General features: G+C 49.2%; 1 protein-coding gene across 1 annotated transcript; it reads left to right on the top strand.

The window, feature by feature from the left end:
- The first annotated feature begins 5,098 nt into the window (after nucleotides 1–5,098).
- On the top strand, nucleotides 5,099–7,330 carry GPR27 (G protein-coupled receptor 27). Its single transcript, XM_054281001.1, has one exon. It carries the CDS (start codon nucleotides 5,127–5,129, stop codon nucleotides 6,267–6,269), a length of 1,143 nt encoding a protein of 380 aa, XP_054136976.1. The 5' UTR covers nucleotides 5,099–5,126; the 3' UTR covers nucleotides 6,270–7,330.
- Nucleotides 7,331–17,369: the final 10,039 nt, after the last annotated feature.

The following is a 17,369-nucleotide window of genomic DNA, read 5'->3' as shown; positions in this document are numbered from 1 at the left end:
AAGAATAGAGAAGCTCAGCCTGACTCACAATCACATGGGGGAAAAATGAGAGGAGTTGTTCAAGTTCAAAACGTTCATCTTGCTGTGGAGGAGGATTAGTACTGCTGTGGAAGGAGGCTTTCTCTCCCCCTGCAACAGCACAGCACTAAGGGATGGAAAAGACCCGAGTCCACTTCCCTGCTGTGCCAAATATACTCCTCCGTTCTTCCCTCCTCCCTCCCCAGGAGAGCAGATGAAGCATTAAACAGCCAGGAATAAGCCCTTGAAAAATGTGATTGCTAGCTGTCAGATATCCCTCTGCCACAGATGCAGCTCTGGGACTGCTCGCCTGCACATCCTCCACTGCCATCCAGGAAATCAGCATTCAACAGTGACATTAATAGTCCCATCCACTCTGGTGTCATCTGTACATTTTGCACTACTGTGCTAATAATTATAGGAACAAAACCACATCCAAAATTCTTCATTAGTGTTTTGCTGAGCTCTGCTGGCCCATGCCCTTCCCAGCCTGATGGCAGTGCCCCATCCCCAACCTGGCATCTGGATCCTCTGTAAGCAAGAGGCAGGGTGGGAGTTTTCCAGCATTGGTTTAAATCTGTCTTCGTTTCACTGGCAAGTGCCATACCTGTGCCCTGGTTACAGAGGGCAAGCATGGCTCCTGTGCAGAGCAGTTATTTTGGGTAGTACTGTAAATGTTGCAGATTTTAATCTCCTCACGCTGTTTTCACATTACCCAGTGCCCAAACATTACCTTAATGTGTCATCTTCTGTTCTGTCATTGCCACAGAGTATTACCATGATCCTTGTAAACACCCACAAACCTGCCTCATTAGCTCCTGACACTCCCTCCTCCCCTTCCAGGGATGACTGATAGCCACCCTTATGCCAATGCCATTCCCTAGGCTGCAACCTCGTGCTTCGCTCATTCTCCCCCTTCTCTAGGGCTCGTATCAGCTCTCTCTCCCATCGCACTGTCGGATTTTAAGTTTCCTTGGCAAAAGGACAGCTTGTGTAGCACCCTGGTCCCTGACTCATTCTACTAGGTGCAAAGATAACACAAATAATGAGTGTCATCCAGAGAATTTCTGGGAATTACAGGAAGCTGGGAAGGAGGACCTTTAATCTTTTTCTGCCAGATCCAACTGAAGCCTCTGTTATCCCTTTTTGCTCCAGCCTGACCTTTCCATCTCCTTGATTGCAAAGTCTGAAAACTTTTCCTTGCCTGAATTATCTGTGACAGCAAAATTGCTTTGGCTGACTGCTCTCACCTGTCCTGCTTCCCTGTGGCGTGTCAGCCATGGTGGAGCTCAGGGATTGTCCTTCAGGCATGTCCAGACATTTCCTACTTCTTCCTTTACATCACACCAGGGACAAGACTGATTTCAACTACACTGTTACAGGGCTACAGGACACTTCTCTTTCCAGAAACGTTATGCAGAGCTCCCAGCCACAGGAACACAAATAAAACCACTAATAATAAATAGACAAGGATTCAGGATGCACACCAGTGACTGATGGAAAGAAGGCAGTATGCCACAGTATTTGCTGCAAGAGTCCCTATTTCAGCTGTCTTTCCTGCTCAAGGCAGTGAGAGGAGAACATGAAGAGGCAGCCAATTCAAGTAAAGCACACTGAAAGGTCAGAGGCATCCATCTAGCTTGTGCAGCACCATTTTGTAAGCAGAGAATAGGTCTTCATTAAACTCGTTCTGTGAAAGTGATTGAAGGGAGAAAGGAAAATAGCTTAACACTCTCATTACAATCTCTGGGAATTACCTGTTCCCCACGAGTGCTTTGATGGGTCTGGCTTTGCCCAAATCAATAGACACACAGCGTTTCCAGCCCCCAGCAGGGCACTGAAGGAAGGAGCTCTGTGTTTGAGTGTCCAGGGTACACCCATGCACAGAGGGGTCCCTGCTTGGCTGGGGGCTGGACACCTGGCAGCACCAAAGATGAAGGCTTTGCCATGTGGATACAGGGACAGTCCCTGCTGCTCCTTTTGACTCTCAGTGGTTGACATTTCCACAGGCACTGCAGTCCCTGCAGATGGGAAGAGCTCCTTGAGCACCCCAGCAAAGGAGTTGCAAAATACCCTATTTCTACTTTTTAGTCAAATGCTGTGAGTCTGGCACTAATGTCCAAGCTGAGACTGAGTCTGGATGAGGAACTTGTTTGAAGCTGATGGGTCTGATGCAACAAGACATGAAGCAGCCTGAATTGGTGTTGGCTTGCCTGTATGGGGTCACCCAGGTGGGGCAGGAGGGCTCTTCTCCTGGCAGGGTGTAACCAAGAGGCAGAGTTATCCTGGTGGGTCTAATGCCAGGTCAGCCCTTTGGGAGGCGAGGAGCCTGCTCATATAAAGACTGTTAACCCCCTGCCTGCCCTTTTATTTTCTTCATTCCTTCTGGCCGTCCCTTTAGTGTCACATCTCTCAGGCAGCCAAATTCTAGGCTCACACCTCCTATAGCACTGTATAACAGCCTCATCAGGGAAGCAGCCCTGGGAAAATGGATGAAACACCATTCCCTGCCGGCTCTCTTCTCACTACAGGTGGAAGAAAGATGAGCTAGCAATTTGCTGCTGGCCTGGCAAGATAGCAGTGAATTACGGCAGCTCCTGAGCCAGCTCAGCTGCGCTGGCGAGCGTTCAGGGAGAGGAGAAACCCTTCCCGCAGGAGCGGAGGAGGGAAGCAGGTGTGTTATTCCCTTTTGTTCACTTGATGGCAGAGATCACAGAGCTAACACGGGCCATGGGGGATCCTCGGCTCCTCTGAAAAGCCACATGTCCCCCGAGGACAATCGATGCTCGTACTCGTGTTTGGCAGAGCACATTGTCCTGGCAGCCTGCCGTAGCAGAGCCCGTTCCTGGGCTGCACCGGGGCCAGCCACACACGCGGTGTCCCCAATCCTCCACAAAGACAAAGGTGCCAGAGGCGCCAGGGCTGCCGAGGGGACACCGCGAACCCGGCGCTCGAGTCACTGCACGAATGTGAGAAACGCCTGGAAAATCGCACAAAGCACTGAACAACCCGTGGGCAATTCTCTGTCACAGTAAAACTTCGGTGCAAATGAGAAACCTAACAACTGAAAACAGCTCAGATGCACTGGTAGGAAGCAAAAAGCAGCATCAATTATCTACCACCTATGGTTTTTTTTCCCCTCTCAGGATTTCCTTGGTCTCCTAACACTGCAATAAATAATGGACATAAACCAGATCCTGGGGCAAATTAAGTCCTGTGTGATACAGATTGCCCTCGACACATCTTTGGGCCAAAGTCTGGCTTTAACTCACCACTGTTAAAATGCCAGGAGTTCAGCAGAGCTGCTCTGGACGTCTGGTGGCACGATCAGGGTCAGAGCCTGGTCCCTGCTACACGCAGAAAGACTTTCTGAAACCAGCCAGAAAGATCTGCTCGAAAGATGCTCCACCAACCTTCGCTTTTGGGGCCGATGCAGATGATTTAATTGCTACAGTTTCTGGAATAACGCTGAATTTACTGATGGCTTTTAATAGAATGCTCAAAAAGGATTTCAGATGTGTCCTTCACAAGAGGCCATGAAGGAAACTCAGTAATAGTACGATAATTGCATTAGCATCTCCAGTGAGCCCAGGGCCGTGCGTTGGTGCGTGCCTTACAAGGCACGCAGAGAGGCCTTGCCCTACATACACAGGGATGGCAAAGTGGGAGAGAGAGGACAGGGATCTGCGTCTCACTGGCCTACATTAAACTGCCCATTATAAACATGCCCCAACAGCACAGGTGCATCAGCAGATGCTCTGTGCCAGTCAGGTCAAATGTGGTTTATCCAGCTCACAAAACCTGACCAGCCCTCTGTGGGTCCTGTGTAACTAAGCCTGGGAGTTGGTAAGCCCCTGAACAACACAGAAACATGGAGAGCATCCTTTTTGGTCTTCTTAAGAGCCCTAGTCAGACCCCAAATGACAGGTTCCACTAGGAACCCAAATGTCAGTCTCCTGACTTGCAGAGGCACCTTTTCCTTGATGTTCATACTGAAACATTTGCCTTGTAAGCTTCCTGCAAGCCTCCTTCCCCTCCATATCCCCCTGCTAAGCTAGGGACAGCACATCCAGCTGCTGCACTGCAACAGGTGCAGCTGGACTCGCCTTGCATGCGAGCAGGAAGTTCAGTGGCCATTTAGCATGGCCAGATCTAGCAGAAGCACACTGGTGACTGTGACACGGGTGTATCACTAATGTGTGGCTATACTGAACCAATACACATGCCATAGGTACCGGTATGCGTGTATATGGGATTATACACACACACACCCCCCTGTTTTATGCCCAGATACACTGTCTCCATCAGCTATGAACGGCATCACGCTCCCCGGAAGGGGATGCAGGGGATCCCCCGCCACGGCCGCTGGCGTCGGACACATCACCGCACCGCACCGCGCGGCTCCCCCGAGCCCCATCCCGGCACTCGCCCCCGGCGGGAGAAGGGCGGGGGCCGGGGGTCCGGCTGCGGGCGGCTCCGCCCAGCCCAGCCCAGCCCCGCTCCCATCCCCGCTGCGGCAGCGGGACCTCCGCGCCGCTCCGCGCCGCTGCGCGCCTGGCTCAGCCCCGCGCTCCGCAGGGGCCGGGCTGCGCGGGGGGCGGAGGCGTGGGCGGAGGGACGGAGGAGCAGCAGCAGGAGGAGGAAAGGGAAAAAGGAGGGAGAGAGGGAGGGGGATTTACCCCATTGTCCTCGGCGGGAGCTGGGCAGAGCCGCCGCCGCCGCTGTGCGCAGGCTCGCCCGGCCCCTCGCCCGGCGCGGAGGAGCAGCAGCCGGCGGTAAGGGGAGGCTCCGCAGCGCTCCGCGCCCCCCCTCCCCCCCAGCGCATCCCCGATGCCCCCGGGGCGGCGGCGGCGGCGGGCGCGGAGCTAGCGCGGGCGCGGGAGCCGCATGGCCCGCGGGGAGCGCGGCGGCAGCGCCCCGCCTCGCCGGGGCGGCCGGGGCGGCGGCGGCAGCGCGGCGGCGGCTGCGGGCATGGGGGCGCCGGGCGGCGCGGCCCTCGGCCCCGGCGCGCTGCCGCGGCGCTGAGCCCCCGGCCCCGAGTCCCCGGCCCTGCCCGCGCGGAGGAGGAGGAGGAGGAGGAGAGGAGGAGGAGGAGGAGGAAGGACCCGATGGCGAACAGCAGCGAGCTGGGGAGCAGCAGCAGCCCGCACCTGCCCAGCGCCGGCGGCCTGCTGAGCGCCTCCGGGCTGAAGCTCGCCACGCTGGGGCTGATCCTGTGCGTCAGCCTGGCCGGGAACGTGCTCTTCGCCTGGCTCATCCTCAAGGACCGGCACCTGCACCGCGCGCCCTACTACCTGCTGCTGGACCTCTGCCTGGCCGACGGGCTCCGCTCGCTCGCCTGCTTCCCCTTCGTCATGCTGTCGGTGCGCAGCGGGGCCGCCTGGCCCCACGGGCCCCTCAGCTGCAAGGTGCTGGCCTTCCTGGCCGTGCTCTTCTGCTTCCACGCCGCCTTCCTGCTCTTCTGCGTGGGGGTTACGCGCTACATGGCCATCGCCCACCACCGCTTCTACGCCAAGCGCATGACGGGCTGGACCTGCCTGGCTGTGGTGTGCATGGTGTGGACCCTCTCCATGGCCATGGCCTTTCCCCCCGTCTTTGACGTGGGCACCTACAAGTTCATCCGGGAGGAGGAACAGTGCATCTTCGAGCACCGCTACGTCAAGGCCAATGACACGCTGGGCTTCATGCTCATGCTGGCGGCCGTCATCGCCGCCACCCACCTGGTCTACATCAAGCTGCTCTTCTTCATCCACGGGCACCGCAAGATGAAGCCGGCCCAGCTGGTACCGGCCATCAGCCAGAACTGGACCTTCCACGGGCCGGGAGCCACCGGCCAAGCGGCTGCGAACTGGACGGCTGGCTTTGGCAGGGGGCCCACGCCGCCCACCCTCGTGGGCATCAGGCAGGCCACCCACAGCCAGATCAAGAGGCTGCTGGTGCTGGAGGAGTTTAAGATGGAGAAAAGGCTCTGCAAGATGTTCTACATGATCACCTTGCTCTTCCTGCTGCTCTGGTCCCCCTACATTGTGGCCTGCTACCTGCGGGTCTTCATTAAGGCCAGCTCCATCCCGCAGGTGTACCTGACCACCTCCGTCTGGATGACGTTTGCCCAGGCAGGGGTCAACCCGATCCTCTGCTTCATCTTCAACAAGGAGCTCAGGGTCTGCCTCCGAGCCCACTTCCCATGCTGCCAAAGCATCCAGAGCACCCAGGGCACCATCCTTTGCGATCTCAAGAGCTTTGGGATGTAGGGGGGCTTTTCTCTTTCTAAAAAAAAAAAAGAAAGATGGATATAAATTTCCATGTTTCTGCATATGAGCTCAAGAGAGTGTGACCTGTGGGGGACATACTAAACCACCACCCAGCACCCAAACCTTAGGCTGTAAGAAGCTATTTTATTTATTTTTCTATATTTTGCGTATGCTCTCTTCAGAACATAACAGGTTGCTGTCTATGGGAACAGGTACTTGAGCAGAACACCCCCAAACCTTAGGCAGTAAGAAGCTGTTCTTTTCTTTGTGGTTGTGTGGTTTTTAAAAACAAAACAGGGCTCCAAGTTTCTGGTCTTGCTTCTAACGTTTCTAAACATGATTCCAACAGATATGGATTAAGGCCATGACATTTTTTTGTTTCCCTGTTCCTGTCTGTTTTGATAAAGGCTTAACAATTTTACTCATGTAATATTTGATAAGGGCCAAGACAATTTTATACTAAAGTTATTTTTGATGACCTCAAGAGGTGTTGTTTTATTATTATTTGATTTTAAGTGAAGAACATGAAGAGGACGTTCCTAATGTGGTCAGAAGTCAGTTTTGGTGGGAGCTGTTGGGTTCATTCATTCTCAAATGGTTTGAGTATTTGAAGCTGTTAGTTATAACTTTTGCTTGACATGCAAACAGTGTAGAACTAATTTCAAATTTTCTTGTTGCACTATTAATTTGGTAATATTTCAGAACTATTTGTGAAACGTGATTTTAAAATACCAACTTTAAAAATAAGCAACTATAGCAGTTTTTAAAACCTAGATTGAAATTCATATTTTACTGCCTTTATAGGAAGTTATCTACAAACCTGGGTAATACTTGTACATTTTGACTGTTTTCTTTAATAAAATATTGAAAACCTTTACTGTATGTAATTGTTTCAGAATGGCAGCATTCTGCTTTGCTGACAAATAACTTGTGTATGTGGAAGGTTGTATGTCTTGTGTCTGAGTAGATTTCACAGCTAAGGTTATTATGGACAAGCACAATCCTTATTTGCTGTTAGATCTCAATTTAGGTGTTTATACCAATAAAAGTGACTAAAGCTATTTTTAAGAAGACTTAAATTCATGATGGGCAACAGGTTTAAATAGCACAATTCTTTGTGTCTGCTGAAACCAAATTTCTGTTGTAGCTAATTGCTCCTCTGTTAATGATAGAAAAGAGTGTGTAATTGTGGATGGCTAATTTTAGTTGGCAAAGCAGTTTTTCAACACTGTGGCTTGGTCAATACCATACTCATTTATAAGCAATATTCTTAGTGGGAAGCTTCCATTTAGTAAGCATGGCATTTTAACCTGCTCTCTTCTACAGAAATGTCTCTGAAAGTGTTTCTGCCAGTAACCTGATGGCAGGATCCTGGCCCCACTTCTTAGCTACCTCAGAGGAAGCTGTCCCTGAGGTGCTTCCCCTCTCTGATGGATCATGGAACACTTAACAAACATTTGAGACTTTGAGCAAGTCTTGCACAAAATAGCAGGGATACAATCTGCATCTGCTGAGCACTTCTGTAGAGAGAAGTCCAAAACTGGTAGATATCAACTGAGAAATAGCTGTGACTATGAAGGGAGCACAAAAGAGACATGGCAGATCAGAGGATGGCAAAGGTGGCAGCTTCAGATTGAGGCAGGGAATGAAATGAGGTGGGACTCCTGGTTTGCTTTAAATCTTGTTTTTGGCCCCCAACTGGGATTTGGACACCAGAAATGCAGCATTTCCTGCAGTGCACAAGGAGAAGGTTGCAATTTGAGTTTTTTGGTACGTTGCAGTACCAATGCTGCCAGAACCGGCCTCAGAAATACGACCATGGATGGGGCATCTTTAAAACAAAGTGAGACTTAATGATCATTTCTAAAGCTTCTAAAGCATCTTGAAAATGCACCTGAGTACAGAAGGAAAGCTGTCACATACTTCAGATCACAGCAGCTGCTGGTTACCTGTGCTAATTACATTTTCAGGCTGAAAATAAGATGATTGCTTAGTGAGTCTTGGAGAGTAAGGGAGTAGAGTTGTTTAACAAAGACTGGGACAAGGCATGGATGCTGTTGCTGGGAATTGTGTTCCAAGTATACTTTATACCCCTGATTTAGGTTTTTCTGCAGGGTTCCAACTTTTGGAACTTTTCTCATATTTCTCCCCGAAGCTGCCTTCATAGTAGGGGCCTAGAACTGTGATCTGTAACTCAGATCTCACCATCTTTCTCCTAATCCTGCTGGTAACCAAGCCAATATTTTCTTTCTCTTTACTCTATTAAAAATGTCTGATATTTTAGCATCCTCTCTCACTTCCAGGCTATAAGTAGTATGGTTATGAGTCTATTTAAGCCACAGAGATGGGAAAATAGCTATTTTAAAACCTCCTTAAAAGCTGCAAGGACCAGATTTTTCACTTCTAGGAAAAAATGAACACAAGTTGTAGAGTCAGTAGTATATGTGGGGGATGAACACTCACCTTTGGGTGACCTGATGGTTTTATTTAGGCTTGGCTTATCAAGCAGGGCTGCTGTATTGAATCCCAGCCTCTGTGCAGAGGCATCCCCTGGCTCATTGATGTCCTCACAAGATGGGTGATTGGTTCTTATCTGGTGAAGATAACGTGTGCTCTGCTATCACCCATCAGTGGCAGCCAGACCCAGCCTTGCTACAGCACAAGCATACCAAAAAAAAAAATTATCTGTATACCATGCCTTTTGCTTGCACACAGCTTCCAGGGCTGTCTCAGGACTCCTGATATACTCTGAGGGCAAAATTACTGCTGTTTGAAGTTAATGTTTGAAGTTAATTTTATATTTTAGGTACTTGTGATGTCAGTCAGATTATGATCCAGGCTGTGGTAGTACAAAAGAGAAGGAACTCCAGTTGCTTTAATTCAGGGTTTAGATAGGTGTTTTACAATAGGGCTTAATTCCAGAAGATGTGAAACTAAATATCAAGGACATGGCAGAAAATTAGGGAGTATTCAGTGCCAGCACACCAAAAACCACTATTTTGCTGGCTGAGAGTGCACCAAGAAAGTAGGGAAAACCAGCAAGGGCTGGAGAAGCACCAGAGGATAAATATTCCTTCTGAAATCTGAGAAAATATAAGAAAGTTGCAAAAGAAAAAAAAAAAAAAAAAGAAAGAAAAAAAAAAGCACAGCATTCACATAGCAGCCTTTAGTCTGCATATGGGGAAAGTGGGTCACAGAGATTACATGCTTTGACCAAGATCAGAGAAGGGGTGTCGGGGAGGATAAAAACCTGCTCTGGATTAAAAAAACAAAAAGAGAGAAATAATGTTGGGGAGAATGGAATGAGCACAGGGAGAGGTGCTTGCTGCTGTATGGACTGTGAGGTGTGGCTGTAAATCCTCCATCCTGCAAAAACCAGAGCACTTTCATTGTCACTCACAAGTGCCAAGGGCTGAGACTCAGCGAGAGCTGGGCATTAATAATTACTCCCACATGAGAAGCTATTGCTGCTTGTCCTGGGCTCTCTTACAAAAACTCAGATGGTTTGAACCCCTCTCCCCATCCCCACTGACCAAAGCACAAAGTTGGGGGGCTTGGTGAGCTCTTCCATCGACCTGTGCTTCACCAGAATGTGCATTCAGTCTTCTCTCCACCCCTCCAGGCAGCTGCATGGCAGTTTCCCATATTCTGGGCACCACAAGTGCTGAGTACCACAGGAAATACCAATATCATCTCCCCCAGAGATTCTTCACAGTCTGGCTCAGAGGTCACAGCATGCTGCTTCTGCATATCTGTGGTGAGGGATTGCAGTTGTGCTGAGAGCTGCTCCAGAAAAATCTTGATTGCTGCTGGCATCTTCACTCACTCCCCAGGTATTTAACACATTCCTTACAAGCGTTTCCAGCAAAAATCTTCAAGTCAGCAGAGGTTTTTAGTATAGACTTAAATGTCAGGCCAGCTTGAAAAATGGCACTGGTCTGAAACCCCAGTTAGCAGCTAAGATGATCTCTGATTTACAGCACTCAGTGCCTGCAGGACTCTGGGGTGCTTGTAGCTCTGCTGATAGATTTGGAAAGGAGCTGAAACATTTGGCCTCAGCCAGATTATGTTGTTGGGTAAAGGTCTCATTCAGTGGTTGTGCTAAAGGTGAAAGATGAGCAGGGGATGTGTAGCCCACAAGCTGTCATCATTTGCTTTTCCAATACCAGCTCTGCACCGAGGAGGCAAAGCTGCCTCCCAGACTGGTGTGAAGCCAGTAGCCTCGAGCAAAAGGGCAGGAATTTGGCTCAGTCTGATAGCAACAGTTCTTTCCTGAGGCTCTACCTGGATGTGGTGCAGCTACACCTTCAGAAGGCCGCTCTGCCATATGCTGTGGGACTGCCCTGGGACACACTGTGCAGAGCTCAGAGGAGAGCAAAGCTGGCATTTCCCCTCTTTTCCCAGAAAAGGATGTGGCTGGAGCTCTGCCACTCGCCCCACATGGTTAAGCACAGTCACCTTGCTCCTTGAGGCACCTGCACTTGCTCAGAATCGCCAACAAACCGCCCTGAGGGAGGCGGCTCCAGAGTCACAGACACACATTGGCAGAAGGCAATGCTCAGTGTCACTTCATTAGCTCAGGCTGCAGATTGGATCATTCCACACAGTATCAGAATACCCCAGAAACCTTATTAGACAGTTATGCTGCTAATAAAAACATTATTAGAAACATGGCAGGGGGGCTGTTTTCTAATAGAGGTTTCCTAAAGTCGTCATTTTTTGCACAGCTTCCTTTGTAGTTGCTCAAAACGCCGCACAGGCTATAATTAACTCTATTGTGATAGGAACCAGGAAGCATTTCCCATGCTATGATGTTCTTTGGCTTCAGAATATTAAAAAATATGACATTAAAGAAATGCTGTCATCCAAGAAAGACCATCCGTGAAGATGGTCTCCTGAAAGCTGGTGCTGAATCGTGCTGGGTTTGGGCTGTGCCTGTGGATATCTTACCCCAAACTTCCTTTCATGCTGGTGATCTCTGATGCCATGCCATTCCTGAAGGATTTGTGTGGGTAAATCCTTATCCATCAGTTGTAGAACTGGTGACCAGGAGCTGATTTTCCAGCTTGACATCTGTGGCACTCTGACTTTCCTTAGAGCTGCTGATGCTGAGCATCTCTGAGCCTATTTTCACTTGGTACAAATCATTACCTGCCCCACACCTCGATGCTTTATCCCAAGAATGATTAGTTATTCACCTTTCTAATGCAGATAAGCACTGATGGCAAGAGCATTATCACGGGTGAACAATCGCTGACTACACAAGCTTTCATCACTTTAAAGTCAAGCTCAGCCTTTCATGCAAGCTGTTGCATTTCTGTATTTCTATTCACATTTAATGACCTCAGCACTTGCACTCTGTCTTTGATCTCGAGTCATGCATGGCCGTACTGTGGATCTATTTATTGGAAGGCCACTGCATTCAGTGCCACATTTTTCTCATCTGCTGTGACCAGGTTGATAGCACAAAGCACTTTGTGTAGGAGGCTTTCAAGTTCAAAGCTAGTCTTGCAAGGGCACAGGGAAGCTGTGAAGTCACAGCTAATTTTAGTCAGTCATCATGGCACTCATAGAGTAGGCAGAAATCAAGAGATTGCCCCGTGGAGACAAAGCCCATCCTAAAACTTTCTGAACGTTATCTCCTGGTATGTCATTAAAAAAAAATAATCCTGTGTTTGTGTGAGGATGATTAACCATTGGAACAAATCATCCAGAGAAAAAAAAAGGATATTCCATCTGTGAGGCGTGCGGTGTGAGCCTGCGCGCCTGCCCACGGCGCACCTGCCCAGAGCCTGCTGCCTGCCCAGCCAGGGCCCTGCACCCCGGCCTGGGGCTCAGCCCCAGCACACAGGCAGGGAAAGGAAACCAGAAACACCAGGGAACAGCACCAGAACCCTCTCTGTCTCAGGGTGATTCACTCCTCCCTTTTGCTAACTGTTTTACAACACCCATTTTATCACAGCGTATAAACAGCAGCGCTTGCTTCTCTCAGGAATTTTAGCAGAGGTAGAGCTAAAATGGCTTTGTCATTAAGGAGGGAAATACAGGAAGATTCAGAGGAAGGGCTGAAGTCTGGGTGCCCTTTGACAGTGAGAGAAAGAGGAATGATTTAGTGGAATATTACCTCACTGCATCGAACAACTCAATCTGTCCCCATCTGTCACTGAGCACTTGCAGGAGGGTGCTGGAAAGGAAACGTTGAGTGCCTTGATAGTCGAGTAAATCAAGTGGGTTTTTTCCTTTCCTTTTCCTTTCCCTCCCTCATTAGGCTTTGCATGCTGACACTACACAGCAGGTCCCTCCATGTGCTGTGCCCAAGGTGAGGGGACAGCCCCTGGGTGCCTCAGGGCTGCAGTGGCTCTGGGGCACAGAGGGCAGCTGGGGGTGCCCACAGGGCTGAGCTGCCCCTGGGAGCTGCCCCTGTCTCCAGCAGAGCCCCAGGAGACACCTGGGTGTGGAGGAAGGGGGATGGAGAGGGAAATGTTCAGCCAAGCTGAACAGGGGGACAACGTGGGCACCTGAGCCGAGGAGCAGCAGCATCACAGGCAGAGGCAAAGCTGGAGCTGGGCTGTGAAAGCAAGAGGGACAGGTTTGGGCTGAGCATCACCAAAGGGTGGCCCAGCAGGGCAGGGAGGGAGGCTGCAGGAACCAGGCTCTGCAGGACCTGCCACAGAGCTGCCAGTGGGGACGGAGAGCTTGGCAATGATCTTCCTCCCCAACAAATCCTAAATACTCAGCAGGACAGACATCTTCTTACTGTTTGTGCAATATCTGTCTGAGCCTGAGTACTGATGGAAACCAAATCCAAATAGTTGAAGCTCTGTTGCAATGTGTGAAAGGTTTGTTAGCGACTTTGGAGAGTTCAATGAAAGGGTGGGGAAGGGAGCTGGAATTAGGACACCACCGCAATCAGGAAATTTTGCTGTTGGATTTGAAGGGGCGGGGGACCTTTCTGTCAAGGTTTCAGCCATGTGAGAAAGGAAATTGGAGAGGGAAAAATTAAGAACCTACTAATTCTACAGGATGTGGGGAAATTTTTGGAAAGAGTGAGAATGTTGGCAGCTGCCTCACTGATGCCTTTTCCTGAGCTGACCCTTCTGGTCCCATGAAAGAGGTCAGAGGTGTGCTCTGCTGCCTGGGCTCCCATGTAGCCTGGAGGAATAAATAAAGGGTGAATCCTGCACCCCCTGAAATTAATATCAGCTTTGCTGGTTTGCAAACTCCACATCAGCCTGTTTGTGGTGAAAGAGCCCACAAATCTCTGCGTGAAATGCCATGAGTGCACTCACATGTGCAAGAGAAAAAGTAAATAAAGACAACCCAGCCCTGCTTGCTGGGCTGGAACCAGGCCATATTTTTAGTCTGCTTCTGCACTGTGTTACTGCCTTGGGATTTACAAAGCCACATTATGCTTTAAAAGCAGATTTAATCCTTTCCGTGTGTTACGATGCTGTGGCAGAGGCACGGCACCAGAGTTTGGGAGACCTGGTGGGGATCCCAGCCTAGGAAGGGAGACACTGCCCAAGCAGTGCAGAGCTCTCCAGGGCCCATGGCCCATCCTTCCTGTAACTTTCTGTCCTTTTGGCATTGTGCTTGCCTTCATTTTCTGCCCCACTAAGCTGCTCACACTCAGATTTTTGGGAAACCCCTGCCACAGGGGTATTTACACCTCTCCTCCGTGGTTATATTGCTCTTTCCTCCTCTCCTGCACACTTTGCTGTCACCCTGCCTTGTACATCTTGTCACAGAACAAGCTGCCATCCATCCTTCTCCCTTCAGTGCATCAGGATTGCTCAGCTTCAGCCTTTCCCAGCCCTGGTGACCAGGCAGAGTGACCCAAAGGCTGCCTCCATCCTCCAAGGCACACATGGGGGAACCTGCCCTGCCAGGTCCTTGGAGTGTGTCCTGCTGCACTGGGCTGGGTCTGCCTGCACTCAGCACTCTCCTTGAGAAACCACAGGTGATTTGCTGATGTGCATTAAACTCATCTCCGTTCCTGTGCTCAGAATTATTGATCAGTCTAATGACTGCACCCCTGCTGGTTTGCCATTTCATATCTATGTAACAGAGAAAGGCACATTGATTTTGCTGTTATCAAAATCCTCTTGCATTTGCACAGTCTATTCTCTTCCTGCAATTTTCTAATTCCTTCTGGAAAACACATTACACGTTGTCAGGATCAAACTCCTGAGACATCTTGTTTAAATCAAAGGGATTCTTAGCACCTTCTGTTTCTTTTGAATATCCATCTGTGCAGAAAGAGCAAACCCCAGAGCTGCTGGGGTAGGGGGAGGCACTGGCAAGGACCTTGGTCTGGGGTCACACTTGCTGGTGTCATCCTTTGGTTTGGTGCATTGTGCTGATGAGGAAAATTATCTCAGTCCCCTCTTGACAAGGAATGTTAATCATCTCCAAACACACAAGAGCTTTAGAATCACAATAAGACTGCTGTTTCCCACACCACTACAAATTAACAGTACCAACAATAATCACTTTTCTTACCTTAAAGTGCTCTCCATAGAGGTATGCATTATTGCCTTTTATCTTCCCAAACACCATGATGACCTTCAGCCAGTTCAGCTCCTTTCAGTTACTAGTTCTGTAAAACCAGTATTTGGCCTGTCTCTTCTGTAGGGACCCACTCAGATTTGAGACCCCCTTGCCACACAACCAGACTAATTTACTTTGTGTCACCTCTGTAACACTTTTTTTAAAGTAGCAAAATTTTCCAGGGGTGAATTGTGGGCAGGAAGATGCAGATGAAGCTCAATTTCAGCTGGGCTTGCTGGTGCTCAGCAGCAGAGCCTTCCCTGCAGTCCCCCAGGCTTAAAAGTGTGTGCTGGCCCAGCCAGCTGTGCACCCTCAAACCCCAAACACCTTGCTTTCCCTTTCCTAATAAGCACCTAATCAAATTAAGGCAGTAACTCATTATTTGTGATGGTGCCCTTTCCTGCAAGGCCTCTCTGCTAACCTAAAATCTGGCAATAAACATGGAAGTGCCTCCAGTGTGGTGGGATATCAACGTTATTCTATAGCATATCTGTAATATCAATATTCATATAATATTAAAAATTAATGCACACGTTTCTATTAATAATGAAATTACTGCAATATTAATAAAGTTAAAACACACGTTGGCACAGATCTAAGTGCAGGGAATAAAGGGGAGTGTTTAAACCAGCCTCTCTCTTCTCAGGCTGTGGGTATGGGGAATGAAATGGGGAATGAGGCTTTTCCCCTGCTCCAAGGAGGTTCCAGGGCTGCACAAGTTCTGTTCTATTTTCTCATCTGATTTCTCCTGCAGGGGCCTGTCCCCTTCCTTCCTTCCTGGCAGGCGAGGAAGCTGTCCCTGGCCTGAGACACTTTCCAGGGTGATTTTGGGGGCACTGCAGAAAACATTTTGTGGCAGGGTTGGCTTGAGGCTGGCCACCTTTTTTGTGGGGCATCCTGAACCATTTGCTGTGCTTCTCAAGACAAAAGCTGGCTCCAGGGAAGAGCAGAGGGGACTGCATGGCCATTCACATTTGGAAATACTTGTGGTCACTGGTTTGTCCATTGTCATTGTAAAGCAAAGGTAAGGGGTGCCCTCCCAGCCCCTTCCACTGCAGACAGAAATTAAAGGGACTCTGCAGGTGTGCTGGGGAGGGGAAATCTCCCCTAGGATGGGAGAAAAGATAATTGATTAGGGCAGAGTTTAGGAAAAAATGGGGATGCAAAAGCTTAATCTTCCTTCCAGAACGATTCTCTCAAATCAACTAACCTCCATTGTGAGTGTCAATTAATGGAAATTAAATTACTAAAAGGGGAATCGTAATAATTATTGCCAAGTGAATATAGTGGGGATGTAGGACAGTGAGGTTTTGCCTTTGTCTCTCCTACAACACAGGGAAGGTGTGGAGAAGCCCCTCAAGGATGAGTATGGGATAATGCATAGCTCAAAGCTGCACCATCCAGATTCCCTGTCCAGGAGTGTCTGCAGGACACAGGAACTTCCACTGCTGCAGAGGGTGTGAGCTCTGAACTCGTGTAATTGGGGCTGTTCTCATTACCCAGATAAATGCTTAAAGCCACAAGTTAATTGGGACAAATTACAACTACAAAGTTGCTCTGCTCTTGCCTGGTAAACTCTCCTAGGATCTGGCAGGTCTGAGGCAGTCCTTAGGTATAACTCTTTTACAATGTCCACTCTTTTACAATGATACACACCCAGGCTGCTGCCTTCAGTAGGTGAATTAGGGCAGCAGGAGATGAGGAGCAGGGCTGCTGTTTCCTCCCATGGTTCATTTTTTGTGCTCTGATTTTAAAAAATGGAGCAAGAGATGGGACACAGGCACATTTGGACTGCTCCTATTTTTCTTCTTGATTTTGTGTAAATTGAAGTCTGTGGTATTGAGCTTATTTTATGGGGACAGACATGGACAGAAAAGCAGCCCCCACACTTCCAGTGTGTTCTGCAAACCCAGGCTTTGGGGGTGCGCAGGGTGATTGGGGAGCCCCCCTATTTAGAGACAATGGTGTAATCAGGCTTGGGGGTTGGTTTTAAATCCAGGTTATGGGAATTTCTGCTGTGCTGGCATGTCACTTTGAACTCAATAAATGACTTAGCCTTTCACCAGCCCTTTGGGTTAGTGTTGAGACCCTCTGAGACTTCAGATCTAATACAGGCACTTTGTACCTGATCACATTAATGAAAACCAGATGTGAAATTACCCTTCAGTGGCACTTCAGTCCTTTCTTTTTTTTTTTTTTTTTTTTTTTTTTTTTTTTTTTCTATCACCACTGCAAAGGGGGAGGCAAAATTCAGAGGCACTGGAGTAGGGTACCCTGTTTTCAGCCAGGAGGATTCAATCTCTCCCAAGACTTTTATTTCCCTACCATATGCAGAATCCACGAGGATCTGGCAATCCCTAATCCAGTTATTCTTTTCTGTCCCCCAGGGAAGGTTGTGGAGCCCAGTAGAAGGTTCCTGGTAACTGCCAGGGATGTTTCTCCTCTCAGTTTTACGGGTCTGGCCTGGACACAGTGTGCTCACTTCTCCAACCCCCCCCCCATCTCCACCAGCAGCAAAGCACGGATTGTTGAACGATGAATGACTTCACT

This window comes from Melozone crissalis, unplaced genomic scaffold (genome assembly GCF_028551555.1).
Source record: "Melozone crissalis strain CALT ecotype California unplaced genomic scaffold, PUWL_Pcris_2 ptg000029l_1, whole genome shotgun sequence".
Taxonomy (NCBI): Eukaryota; Metazoa; Chordata; class Aves; order Passeriformes; family Passerellidae; genus Melozone; species Melozone crissalis.
Note: the sequence above shows the minus strand (reverse complement) of the source record. Positions and strands in the feature narration are given on the sequence as shown.

What these genes read in the sequence shown, in the direction of transcription:
- GPR27 (XM_054281001.1), top strand. Translation starts at nt 5,127, where the DNA reads ATGGCGAACAGCAGCGAGCTGGGGAGCAGCAGCAGCCCGCACCTGCCC.